Source organism: Triturus cristatus, chromosome 11, assembly GCF_964204655.1.
Source record: "Triturus cristatus chromosome 11, aTriCri1.1, whole genome shotgun sequence".
NCBI lineage: Eukaryota > Metazoa > Chordata > Amphibia > Caudata > Salamandridae > Triturus > Triturus cristatus.
In genome coordinates, this window is record NC_140594.1 from 1,050,490,095 (window position 1) to 1,050,505,122 (window position 15,028).

The 15,028-nt window shown below is 39.4% G+C and overlaps 1 protein-coding gene across 1 annotated transcript in view; it reads right to left on the reverse strand.

Annotated features, from left to right (window-relative positions):
* RFC4 (replication factor C subunit 4) overlaps positions 1–15,028 on the reverse strand; it is a 146,337-nt gene that overhangs the window by 93,998 nt on the left and 37,311 nt on the right. Inside the window, exon 3 of the mRNA XM_085635344.1 lies at positions 3,176–3,254. Within this exon, the coding sequence (XP_085491470.1) occupies positions 3,176–3,254 (79 nt within the window). The remainder of the gene's footprint in view (positions 1–3,175; positions 3,255–15,028) is intronic.

Consider the following 15,028-nt stretch of genomic DNA (forward strand, 5'->3'; position numbering starts at 1 on the left):
CTGCACACTTAAAGTACTAAAGCAAGAAAATCCTCAAAACATCTAATCTCTTTAAAAGTTATTAGTGAGGCACACAATCAAAATAGCAAAGGACAATTACTATCCACAAACTCTCTCTGGATTCCAGAGAACAAGTACAGGACTCTTCCAAACCTCAAAAGACCGCATAAACACTTACCCATTCATTAATTATACACCAAAGACAGAAATTCACTGCCATCAGTGGCTCCAAAATCAAATCAGACCTAATATCTACTCGACTACCAACCTTCCAGGTCACCACTTTCCACATAACATACCCATTTCACACACCTTTACCCCACTCATATTTGAGGAGTTTTTCCAATAATCTACCTTCAAAGCTACCTCCTACGGTGAAAACTACTAATGGCCCGATTAGGATCATGGCAGATGTGATACTCCGTCACAAAAGTGATGGATAGCCCGTTCGCCGTTTTGCAAGTTCCATTATATCCTATGGAACTTGCAATACAGTGGACGGGATAACCATCACATTTGTGACAGTTTCCCAACCGCCAAGATCGTAATCAGGTTCCAAATCTTTACCTGAAAAGGGTCTCCACCTTAATTCCACATGGTAAGCGCCTCGTTTGGCAGGTAATTTCTCCACCTCAACCACATCCTTAGTACAAAGAAAAATGCCCATACCTCACCTTAGTCTTGATAAGCTGTCAAACAAATACCATTCCATCACCAGCAAAAGCATATAAATAACCATCAGAATTTCAATTGCATCCCACACTCACATGTCAATATTACACGTGGTACCAATCTTGCATCCACCCGGGCAACACAAAAAAAGCCTCTATGGAGCTGACCACTATACATAACTAAGAGGATCCACGCCCATCTGCCCTACTGGACGTACTGTATCTTTTGACACAATGGACCCACAATGTCCTATTCAACGCCATGTACTTCCACATGAGCATCTTAATGACAGTCACCCAGTGTTTACCCTTCCTGACAACTGCTTTTTCTCTGCTATATACCACCTCATATTTGCCTCATGCTATTCTAAGGGTCTGTCATGTACCTTCAACAAGGTAAAAAACAAATAAGACTATTCTCCTTTACAGACGCTCTAACTAAAACAGAATCTCGTTTTGGCTATCTAACATGAAACAAGATGGCTTCTCCCCATCATTACATTATAGTGCACTATCTGATAACATTCAAAGTGACAAAAACTTCATTCAAGACTCATAACAATCAAGGTATCAACTGACACACATCCATAGAAAGATCATTTCACCCCACTCTCCGCCAAAATCAAATTTTAAAGTTACTTCATCAAAGGCCACAAGTAATGAAACCCAGTCTATCTTGTCCTAATCGTGTGACATATAGAGGTCAAAGAATACACTGCATCGGAGCACCACTTCAATGGAAATCCAAAATGCCTTCAATGAAAGACTTGGCAACAGCCTTTACCGGTTATGGGGGGGGATGGGGGGGGGGGGGGGGGGGGGAAACAAGCCAGGAAAGTATACCACCAGAAGATTCTTCCCTTCCTTTCACCACATCCTGTAGGATTTGAAGACTTTGCTGTTTCAACAATGCCTTTCAGCATTGACCACCACTCGCCCCCACCTCACCTTGAAACAAACGTAACTGAGCACACTAGATCCTGTTATTAAAATATCTTGCTCAGTTATAGCATTGTTTTGCAAATGACACATTTTTAGGAGCATAGAGTTTCAGACACAATATAAATTCCAATTCCTATCCATCTCAGCACATTTTGTGTTTCTCCAAAGCAGTGAGACACAACACTGCATGTTCAGCGTTAAATTATAGAGGCATTCACTGTATACCATAATCAGCAAGTTCCTACACCTCTGAATGAGTTACTTTTCATACAAAATGCAATTTTTAAAAAAAGTTCACAGGAAAAAAATGCCAGTGTAACCATGGTTTCCATTATGGTGTTCAGAAAGTGTATCATTTGAACATATTTTCACAGTAAAATAACTTCCGAAATTTAGCATTTGTAAAGAAAATTAAGATGGCAAGGACAGTAATAACCTGGCTAAAACTCTACAAAGTTGCAAAATACTTTTTTTAATATCAATATATTTCCAATTATCATCAAGCACAACAGAATCAATTCTTTGACATGTTGAGTTGCCCATTTTCATGTACAACCAGAGACAAATTTGGTCAGTGGAATTTCTTTGGTAACGGTAAAATTCTTCCAGATTGGTGTAGTTTTAAACTTGTGTATTGCACTTATGAATGCAGGAAGTACATGGTGGAATTGTTGCATTCTTAAATTAAAGGTTAGGAGGAAGGGTTGGCCTTGCTTATTGCACTAAACACTAACACTCATATGTTTGGGGGTATTAATGACTGGCAAACTGTAAAATTGTTCAATGACTTTATGTGAGACAGGCTGCAAACAATCTTATTTTATTGATATAATGAAGAAATAATAGAATGTACGATTGAATACTCTTTTAGAAGTAAAACGAACATCACCATTGATACTTATTAGAAATGTAATTTCCATTTATGCACTTCCTGCATATCTTTGTATTTCTACCCACAGATCTCATGTTACTTTCTGTGGAACCATCGGGAGAAGGATCTTGGTAAAGAAACCCTACTTAATGTTTCAATAAAGTCATATTGTTCACAAAGAAATTAATTATTCTCACCACCCTATTCTACATAGGTTTAAACGTATTACGGTTAACCTCCCATTGTTGTTAGTTTGATGCAAAGCACCATTTCAATCCATTAGAAGGGGATGGAGAGACCAAGGATAATCAGCAATTAATAATTAAGAGGGGCATGTAACTTCTGCGGACTGTAAAGAGCCACAGTGACTTTTCCTATAACGTTTTTTTGTAGCCGATATAAACAATATAGGGCATATAAAAGATTTTGAATACGTATGCACGTAGGGGTAAATCTAGAGTGCATTCCTATGTGGGAAGCAACAGATCAAGTAACGACTAAACTGTAAACCGCACAAACAACTTAAAAATTACACTGAAATTTATAAGAAACAACTTGAGGTACATGCATGCTAATTTGCCTTATGCGGTTTTCATAAAGGTGTGCTGCAAAACTGTTTGAAAGCCATAACTATGTGTGCCCCAAAATTAAATCCTAAAACAGAACATGCTCTGTTGACAGGTATACTCACATCTGCCCCCTGCAATGATTTCTTCAGCACGGCAACAACTTCTTCCTGGAAAGCTACTTCATCAATACATTTTGGGCGACTGGTAGGAAAATAAGTGAAAAGCAGGTGTTGATTGTTGTGGTAAGTACAGCTACTCCCTAACAAAATAAACCTTAGATTACGTCTGCACATTTCTTAGTTTTACTGGTGATATGCATATTGCGCATTGCTATATACTAAACATCTTGAACTACCACATTCTACTACTTACAATCATTTGAAATTCCCTGTACTAAAATACTTATGCAAATGATTTACATTTGTCTGGTAATCAGTGTCACAAAACTGGCCATTAAATACTTACACATAATTGCATTGGACGAAATCCTTTAGCTCCTGAAAGGTAGCTGGACTAGTAGTATACCTATATTAGGCTGTTTTTTGCACATTAGGCACAAAAGTTCTAAAATAAATCTGATCATCAATATAGTCTGGCATGCGATTGTTATGGAAGATCAAAACGTATAGCTGTGCATGGGATCATCTATGCCTTGAATCAACATAGAGTAGTTCATTTTCCCTGGACGTCAGGGGTGTGGAATTTAATAAAATATGTACTTGTCCATGGGGCAGGATGCTTCATAAATCTACTTGTCCAGTAACAAAATCCGCTTGTCCCTTTTGTGCCCCCATGTAATTCGGTGACAAATTATAGCAGCAATCTCATAGGAGTTATAAAATAGACTCTCTGATTATGCAAGGGCTCCTTCCAAAGTAGGGTTTGAATACTAGCAATTCCCTTATGTTGCGACGTTTCCGCAGATCTACATACTGGGGCTGAAAGTAATGGTAAGCAATAGTTCAGGGATGGAATGCCCTTTTGAGTCAGTGCAAACCTACTAACTTGCATGTTTTAAAGGTATTCACCAACTCTTCTATAATCTTTTCCCATATGGAGAAAGGTTGGAAATTTACTCCAGACAATGGCAGACCTAAAACTTCTTCCAGGATTGGGGAAAAAAAGGGGTTGGAGGTAAAAAGAACTGCAAACACTCAGATTTTCACAAGCAAATCTACACCTGCATATTTGCTTATGCTAAAAAGCAGTTCACAAATATTTTCTAGGAGGACTATTTATTGGCCTACTTCTGTAAAGTCTTGTGAATTCACGAAAGCCGTATATCTTCACTTAATGCAAGGACATGGCTGCACTTTTTTGAGACTTTATTTAGGTCTGGTGTTAAACATGATCTTTTGTGTTTATTAAAATTCTTTGTCTTTTTGGCTAGCTTCATTGCGAGTGACCGGTTCTGTTCTTTCACAAGGTGCATATCGACACAGTCTTATTGTTCAGTGCCAAGAACTACTGCGTCAATGTGTGCTTTTTGAGTACAAAAACTATTTTTGCATTTGCCAATGTTTGTTATAATGGTGAGGGCCCAGCTGCTCCCACACCAATAAGGTTTTACAAAAGCCATGCCAAAACAAGTCACACATTGGCAAAACCAAAATGCAGACCAACAATTTCAGGCCTACTGGCTTTACCAATGCTTGTTTATTTTTAGGTTTTCCATAATCTTATTAAAACTGGTTACACTGATTTTACATTATGAATATTTTTGGAAAATACTAGTATACACCAACACATTTTACTAAATGATGTTGCGGAGAAATGGTACCTAAAACTTTACAGTAGTTTAGCGAAATGTTTTTGCATTTTTTTTATTAACATTTTATTTCTGAAAGCAAAGAATCATCAATGTTGCTTTCAAGCTTCTGCAAATACTTGCATCAAATCAGAGAGCATTCTGGGAGCATTATATATAGCCTCATATTGCTAAACATTGAAAATGTGTGTGCGCCTTTTTATACTGGAAGCAGTCAGAGCTTACAACATTTACTTGGAGAATGCACCCTAATAATAAAGGCTTTGAATTATGAACCATAAATACAAGTGTGAACAGCATTAACACATGGACACAAATATTACCTTAACTGCAGGCAGTGCCCTTCCCTGATCCATAATGTGGTACTGTAATCTGGCAGCCAAAGGGTTTGTGCTGCAGGCGTTTGGGCCTACTTGTCCCAAGGACAAAATCCACATGAAAACTTGTTGCCCTTGACCCCAAACAATATGTCCCGGGCGTCGGGCTATAGGAATTCCACATCCCTGGGACGTGCACCGTGAAATATTTCGAGGCAGAGCAGAGGTATTTGTGCAGTACGGAACAAAGGGCGTAGTCATTCTTGCATTAGTGGGGAACAAAGTGAGAATGGTAATCTGAAACATGAAGGGTCTAAATTACTTAGGGACTAAAGGAGGAGAGCATACCTCAATGAAACCTGGGGCAAACAGTTTTTTCTTCTTTTACATGAGATACTTTTTACCCCTATAAAACAAGGAGTTCATAAGAGGTGGAACGGGCAAGTGCACTAGCCATCCTATTCTTTAAGGAAGGATATTTGAATGGTGAACAAAACTTCTCTCACACTGTATCTGCAAATCTTTTACAGCACCAGTCAATATGCAACATCAGCTGGGCAACCAGCCTGGAGACAAAAAAACGTCTGACCCATTTGTATGCACTCCATCTGGAGGATGTAATTTTTTCATGAATGCTGCAGGATTGTGCAGTGTTTCGTGGATATGTAATTATTGGATTTGGGATTGAGTTTTGGGAGGGTGGGGTGTTGACGGGGAAGGAATTCAATTGATATAAGGACGGTACAAAAGAAAGATCTACGGTAATGGCTAATCACAGCCATGCCACAATCCCTTGTAGAGGCAAGGGAAACATGACACATGTAGAACTGGAATGCTCAGATATTCTCCCTTAATGCAGCAGTTCATGAATGGCTTCAGCCACCTCGCCTCTTCTTTTTCTGGCGGCAACAGAACACACGCTCTATCTTGCCAAACTGACATGTTTAAGGAGAACAGATTCATACCACTCACCATGATGGGGACAACATTTAGGGCTTCAACCTAGCAGCTATGGGCAGAGTTGTTCATACGACAGAGAGAAAATAGGATCAAAAGAAAGCTTCTGAATGCTGTAGTACTATATGGAAGTAATGTTTGTGGGAGATGCTCTCTCACATATTTGTCATGAGTACACTGCCATTTTAGTTCAACAGTGTTAAAGTTGGATAAAGAGGCAGATACTAAAGGATTACTGCGGCAGAGATGAGAGGTCACCTCATGGTTAGGCTGTTGAGTTTTAGCCTGGCGATCCAGATTTCAAACCCAGCCTCTGCACCTAACAGAACAATCTTGTGATTCTGAATTGTTCTGCCTCCAAGCAATGTAAATACATGAAATGTAAATATGAGAAATGAGATTGAAAAATGTAATTATGTAGAGCACTCTGTTGTTCCCCAACTAGGTTTGAGCTCTATACATACCAATACATACATGCAAACTATGCCTACAAACAGCCATGATAATATTACTGGTAAAACCTTTCTTGTGTGAGGGTAACGCAAACAGGACTCCATAATTGGTTAACATTAATTTTATGTTCCTCAATAGGGTCAGTCAACAAAGCAACAAAAACATCACATGACAGAAAAACGCAGATCAGTCAGCATTCATGCTCGTCTGGAAGGTATGCTGCATTGGGAGTCTGCAGCATGGACTATATGAAACTCACAGAGACCAACACTCACACAGCAGCATCGGTGAACTCCGAAAAAGCATCTGGCCAACTGGTCGGAAGCTTATATTTCAGGCACCGAGGAGCAAGCAATTTAGATCAAAGTTTAATACAACTGAACATAAAACCTATTGCAAGGAACAGAACTAAGACATGTGTAATTATCAGACATCGAGCTGATGGCAGGACATGGATGCCAACTATCTCTTACTTTAGTTTGCCAGGGACATTGAACTAAAACAAAGGGTGACAGAGCACAAGCGTCGGTAGAGCAACTGAACATGGTCTTACTCTATTTTGATATCTTGGTTTACCACAGTGATCCAGCTGCCTCAATCATACAGATAAGACAGAAAATAAATTGGAAGAAATCTACTGTATACTCAATAGGTGGTCCGATGGACAAGGATCAAACGGACTATTAAAAACTGACCATTTGGTGCAATTTTAGGCTGACCGTGATGAAGTGCGGGTCGGATACAAAGATTTCATCCTCTGACTTGGTCCTTTTTGTCGCAATCCACCTCAGAAGTACACAAACAAAGCCACCCCGAGGGTCTCAATGGAGGAACTTGGAAGACTCACTGGGTGTTATGCAGAGTTCAGCAGCAGGGTCCAGTCTAGGGCTAGATACTACTGGTTAGCCAGATACTACTAGGAAAAGGCCTCTTGTAGCTGGCTCTATCCCTGTAGCTTGAAGAGAAGGGTACCCTTAGGACCCAAGGAGTCAACTTCCTTGTCCTGGGTACACGAGGGAGCAGGTCCAGTCCTTCAGGGCTCCTCTCAGGACCCAGACAGTACGTCCAGTCCTCTTCTGATCTTCTGCAGCTCTAGGAGGTTTTCTGGACAGGGATTGACTAATGAGCATGCCCTATACAACAGGGTAAAAGTTCTCAGAGCTAACCCTACTCATTTTTGGCATTTTTAGGATCTGGAAAATCTTAGGCCACAATAAGCTTGGGCTCGGAGTGTTGGGTGTGTGTAGGGGGAGTGTACTTTAGTAATCATAGTGTTCTCCCACATCAAACACTAAAACCAGTTTAAGGCAGCCACTGCACCCAAACCCAGAGAAAGACGTTTGGTGGGACAAAAGCAGTATTCTTCAGCAACCGGACAGGGATTCACAAAAATTGTCTTCGCATTCTGTTTCCTCCCTTTCAAGTGTTATATGTAGTTCAGCAGAACTGTCAAGCAGGCTTTGACAAAGTAATGTCAAAAAGGATGCTCACACTCCCACCCTTCTGCTGAGCCCAGTCAGGTCAGCCTGTTATTCAGAGTGACCTGTTGTGTATGCCCAGGAGGTAATGCACACCTTATTCAGGCTTAGTACAGGCTGGGGGAAGTTGGAGAATTAATTCAAATTGTCTTCTAGGAGTTCAGGCAGGAAAAAGGTAACTTTCAAAAAGTTACTTTTCCTTACTAATTATTACAAAAATTAATTTTACCCATGAATGGGAGCTTTAGGAAATATTAAAAACAGATTAATTATTTTTATAGCTAGACGTCATGCGGAGAACCATCATTAGGATTTTACTGTTTTTCTACATAAGACAGTTAATCCTGCCAAAGTAAAACTTGATTTTGGGTCCTAATTACTGCTAGGACATGTTAATGTTACATTTCTACATGATCTACTTTAAATACCATGAACCCTGCCTTGTGGCAACTCACTTCTTGTAAATCTGTCACATTTTGACTGTTAAGGGGGGGGGGGGGGGGAGTTATAAAATCTGGGGTGTGGTAAGATCATCCCTTCAGGGTCTCTCTTATCCATCTGCAGTGATATCAGAGAACAATTTTGCAGACTCAGGTTGTTTTTAGAATATTGCTACTTTACTATGAATTTGAGCCTCAGGTCTGGATAATGCAATTAACAAAACAGTCTGGGTAACTTTGCCTTCGGCAGCAAGCCTTAGTGAGTCCCATTAGGGGCCCCAGTAAAAGGGCAGTGTGGGACATTGGAGTTATATGTGTCCTACACTTAGGCCTTAGCTCCTAAACAAATGTAAAATTTGCTAGCTCAAGTTTATTATAATTTAGCACTCCAAAGAGGGCCATATAAATACAAACAAAACTGTGCAGAGACCAATACAAAAACACAAACAATAAAAATATACACAAATATGTAATATACAGAGGGTGCCATTCAATCTTGGTACCATGCTCTACTGCAAAGGCCCACATTCAAGTAAGGTGCAAATGCAAAAGAGATTTAATTAGGCATTACAGTGCAATACTTAAACAGTACAAAGAACTATGCAGCCTTACTATTGTACAAAAATAGTTTCAAATAGGCAGATAAAGTACTACACGAATGAAAAAAGAATTCATTTTGGATTACAATGCAATGCTAATACAGTACTTCTATTAAAGGACACAATCTTTAAAGTACAGTAAAACTTTTAAAATACTACAAAATCGAAGAAAGAAAGAACATGCAAAAAAGCAATAGTACACCCAACACTCCTCGTACCTATTGAACATTCCATTTAATACATAACGTATGAAGTACTGTTTCGAGGAGAAATTGCTAAGAGCCTATGCTACCCTCAAACAAATACAACACTAAAAACAATTAATACAAAAATTACAATATATAACCACACTTAAGAAATATTTTAAAAGTGCTTAAAAATGTAAAGATTTGTGTGCAGACTGTTTCAGTTAGAGGGCAAAAAGGCATGGACTAGCTTCCACTGCTGAGGTTATATTATACTTTATAAACATTCGTCTTAACAATTGACGACGCAATGAGAGTAGGAAGGGACATACAAATATCATTTGATTTAGATCTTGGACATAGTTTAAACAAAGATCACAAAGCCGCTCATCCCTGGTTATGCTTTCCAAGATCCAGTAGCAGCTGGTAGAGGAAGTAAATTCAACCTTAGTAATAAAATTATTCTACTCACAACATGTGGAAGGTTCCATAAAACATATGGTTGAAGTTTTTTTACAAATGCTGCTCTCTACTACGATTTCATTCCGTGCATACTGAGCACAAAGCAGAATATCCCTTTTCCAACTCACTTGATAAATACATTTTCAATCAAGTTTAAGAGAAGTTTGGGGAGAGGTGGCACCTCATTCTGACCAATTCCAAACATATCGAAAGCTTTCAATTAATTGGAGAAAAGGGCACTTCTTCCCTTCAAGCTATAAAATATTTCATGTTTTAGTGCAGCACAGATAGAACCCGGATAACTACTCATTAAATTGTTCCCCCACCTCAGGACAGCTGCCATAGAAAACACAACTGTAGAAAGAAGTCCAAATTTATGGCGGAGGGCAAAAGGAGCAGCCAGATGGTTCAAATTACAGATTTGGCACCAGATACACCCTTCAACCTTCTCGAAAAAGGACCAGTACCACTCCTCCATTACTTCAAAAGCATTACTCAGTGAGGGCGGTATTTTAATCTTATAGACTGTAAGAACATGGGCAAATTGCCTTTGTCCTCAGCACCTGCAGTCTGTGAATGGCGGAGGCTTGGGACAATACCTTTCTTCTACACAGACTAATATGATCTTTATTTAGGCAATTACTTGAGACAATTTTACCAAGATATGGGTAAAGTGTCAGCACTTCCAACTTATTCCCAAAAACCAATAAAGTTCTTTTCTAAATCTACGCCCTCAAGACCTAAAAACCAAAACCTTGCTTCAAGAAATATTTATTTATAGGAAGTGTTCATCTGCGTAATTTCCCAGTACAGAGTGGTGCCTCTGTACTCGTATGGGGTTAAATCCTATATGAAAACGTCATCAGCACAGTGTAGTCAACCAACATTCATCAATCCCAATTCTGGCGGTATCCCTTTCATCGTCCAACTCTACATGGTAAGTCATGGGTGTAGAGAGAGAAAAGAAAGGTGCGCAAGTGAGCACCCTTGCTTCAAGCCGTTATGGGTTTTCGCTTTACAAGACAAACTCGGTATACCTCCCATCAGGACCGGAGTTCAAGTGGAAGAGAACAGGGCAATAATTAGTATTAGGAGGTGAGCAGGTATCCCCAATGCAGATAGTTTCCTCCACAGTGCCCCATGGTCGACCCTTTCGAATGCTATGGAGACATCAATAAAGGCAGAGTATAGTGGCAGGGACACAACCACAGGGTACTTTTCAATCAGCGTTTGGAGATCCGTAATAACTAGGGTTCCACAGTTCTTACGGAAACCAGCCTGCTCAACAGGAATAATATTATTACCAAACGCCCATTCCGGATGATGAAGAAGAATATTTTTGACAAACAATTTCCTGATCACATCCAACAAGGAGATCTGCCTATAACTGGAAAAAGAGGTTTTGTGACCTTTTTTATATAAGGGAACTACAACATTTCCCTTCCAGGACGTTAAGACCTCAGTGAGATAACAGTATTGGAACAAAGGGCACAAAAAAGAGCCCATGCAGAAACTTCTGATTTAATAGGGGATATTGGAAATTCATAAGGGTCCATCGCCCCCCCGAGGACCTTGCACCCTTAATAAAACCCTCCATCTCCTCACAAGAGGGCAGCCCAATGGAGTCTGCTTCAAAATTAAGCTCCAACTGGACTCTGCAGCTAGAATTAGATGCATATAGTTGTGAAACATACTGGGTCCACTCTTCATCGGATACAGAAATGGCCTCAGCCTTAACTCTAGTCACAATATTGGGCTATAAAAGTCCAATATCTATGCAAAAGAATAGGCAGCTTCTCTCAAATTAATCAATTTCTGATCCTCCTCTTTCCTACATTCTGACGTCTTCAATCTAGTTCTTCCATGCTTCAACTAGTTAATTTCCCTTTACCTCGATACTGTCTGCAGCTTAAATTGTTTCCTTACCACGGAGTTCATATCACAGTCCACCTTTTTCAAAACCCAAGAGATATTCACTGGAGACTTGGTTCTAATACTTCTATCTTTACTCCCAAAAAGTATGAAAAAGGGACAGCTACTTTTCAAACCGGGGTAGGATTATCTGATGAGGTATAAAAAGGGTTAAACTCGCTATTTTAATATAAGAGGGAAAAGTCATTATATTATTACTTGAACAAAAGGTGCGCCCATTTGTTTTGTTAAAAACTACGGTACCTTTCCTGGAGTTCCAGGCGTTGAACTCTAAACCAATGACCACCAAAAGAATGCTATGATCACTTAAATCTGTCCTCCTTACCTCAAATTGAGTGCAAACTCCAAACGCTTGATAAGATACCACTGTGTAATCAATTAATGATTGCCCTCTAGAGGAATAAAAAGTGAAAGAGGCTTGAAAATCCCCTGGCAACTTGCCATTTAGAGCAATGAGTTCATTAGATCTCAGACTTTCCAAAAAATCTTACGCTCGCCTGCCTGATCTAACCTTTTTGGGAAAAATAGCCTCAAGGATACTCCATACCTCATCCAGCTCGGAATTTCCACAGGTCATACAGGCAGAATTCGACACTTTAGCATTAAAGTCCCACACAAAAATAATCAAAAGGCAGTCTTCCGAGACACTAATGTTATGTACAAAGGAAAGTATAAATTGAGCTAAGGAATCATTAGACCTCCGGGGGGATATAGACATTTACCAACAGAAAGATTGAATACGGCCCCCCTGTCACATTGAACAGGGCTAACTACTATCAATGGACTAAAAGGAATTGAAAATGTTAATTTAGAATGTGACTGTCCCAGGCTCGCCATATTCCAAGAAATAATTTTACCCAAACGGCTACCTCTGCAACATTGGAAGTTTTGGATTACTTTTTGCGGCACTCAAAACACCCGCTACCCAACCCCACGGTGCTAACTCTTCTCTCTTCCCGGTCTCCCTTGCCCAAAGGTCATCATGTCCCACAATATTTATAACTCAGCTACCTGTATCTCTTCCGGTAGAGATTGTGATATCCTTCAAACTTACGCCCACCCCACGCCTCTCTCTCCTGTCTAGATCCGGAGTCACCTCCTGAGAGTCCAAACTTGGGTTATTAAGCGTAGAATCAGCAATCCTCTCCAACATAGAAACATCAACACCACAAAATGGTCCACATTGCCCAAGATCAACAGTGCAATTATCCTAGAACTCTTGCTAGCAAAATTTAGGATGAAAACTCCTATGATGCCTGGATTGGTGGCTATCTTTGGAACTCAGTCTCTAAAAAAGAAGGGAGACCCACCTATTTCAGAATCACATGAGGGTCTCTTACCTATGGAAATGTATTAAACAGGTCCTTACTAAATTTAATTTTAACTCTGAATTTCAAAAGAATTCTTATGGTCAGTTTATTGTGCCAAACAAATTATCTAAGTTAATAAACATCCCTAAGAAACCTCTCTTATACAAGGGTATTCGGGCGGGATGACCCTGATTGTAAATGGCGTTTGCTTTACAGGCTGAACCTCTGGCGAGGGGGTTAGAGTGCTCCTCTTGATTAAATGCCCAGTAATAAATGGACAAGTAGGCAGAACCTTACATATGGATGCTGTTTTTTGCTTTATGACAAACACCCAAACACATTGTTACCAATAATAGCATGGGAGAGTGATATTTTCCAAATAAATTTAGAGTTTTTAATTAAATACTTCAAATCCCACTGGACTCAATATTGCTTGTATATCTCAAATAATCAGAATACGTTCCAAGGGCACAAGGCAAGAGCAGACACCTGTGAGTGTACATTACAAATTTCAAAGATCATCTTTAGAGAGACAACTTCCAATGTTACTTCAATAAGTCTTCTCTTGTCTGAGGAGATTGCATCAGAAATCACTTGGCTTGTTAGGATAAACATTATAAAACTTAACTTATTTCCAAGGCTGCTCTTCTCGATGGCTGCAAAGCCTTATTTTCTGGGTAGCACCAGATGAGATTTTTAAAAATGAAAAACTCTTTAATTCATTAATCAAGAGTTTCAAAGCTTGACCCACTGATGAGGTGCTGGCAATTAAAAATATCAAAAGATGAACTTATGCCACATTGAAGCGCTTCATACACCAAAGTTCAACAATGAGTTACAATCCTATTAGACCCGGGCAAAAAAAAAAATCAAGGGAGCTTTGGATCCTTTGAAACAGACCTACATAACAGATCATGCAGTACAAATTGCTTTCTACTATTGTGCTAGCTGTCAAAAAGTAATGAATTTCCAACTTTCTAAAAAAAAAAAACTAAAGTAAAAAAAAGCCTTTTGTTTAGTAATGTCTTATCTTTTTCAATTACGGACATGTTGTTTTGTTGTGTTGTAGCACAACACCTCATGCATCTCTCCAAGGAGTGAACTGTTGCTCTGGACGAGTTACCACACATGAGCCAAAAAACAGCCATAGAATATAAGTGAATGCCTGGAAAAGGGTGTTTAAGAAGACAATAAGTAGTACACCATGGATCAGTTGGAGAACCTACGGAATTTTGATAAGTCAACAGGCTACATTGCTCATTATGCTATACGGTCAGCTGTAGGGTAAGTCATTATACAGGAATTTAATCCTGACGGCAAAATTAAGTCTTTCCAAGAAATACAGGAGCATGTGGGTATATCAGTTGGTGAATTACAGCAATATGTTTGGATTTGAAAGCAGCCAAATATTAATGGGAGGCGTTGAAAGACATGCAGAGAAGTGCCCACTAGCTGACACAATTTTGGCAGTGTGGGCACCAATCAATCACATACATTGCGAAACACTGGATGACTATAACTCGATGCATAATGGATATTGACATCTCTAATAGATGAGTTTGTTTCAATAGCTTGTACACATAAGCTAAGTATGCTTTACAGTCAGGTTCAAACAATTAAAATTCGATATACCGCACCACACATACATTAGAACTACAAATAAAGAATATATGCAATAAATGTGAGAGGTGTTTTACTCTAAGACAATATTTTTTCCCATGTTATGGAAGGATCTGTAAGTAAAGGAAGCTTTAAAGGCAGAGGCTCACAAGGGTAGTGCAGCGTGCCATGATTAACATGAAACACTGCAGATAGGGGTGCAAGTCTACGGAGGGGGTAGGGCAATGGATTGCAATGGCAGTTTACAATAATTACCGAAGTTGAACATTAAAACAGTGTCATTACTCCTAGGTCTCTCACAATGGCGCTTGCCTACCGAGAACTAACTCTCTCCAGCAACAGAGAGGCTTGATTATGGAAAACTATTGTGTGTTGTAGTTAGTATTTCAAAATCCGATACACAAGTCAAACTGTTTTGTTTTTAAAAGAGCTTCATAGATTACAAATACAATCT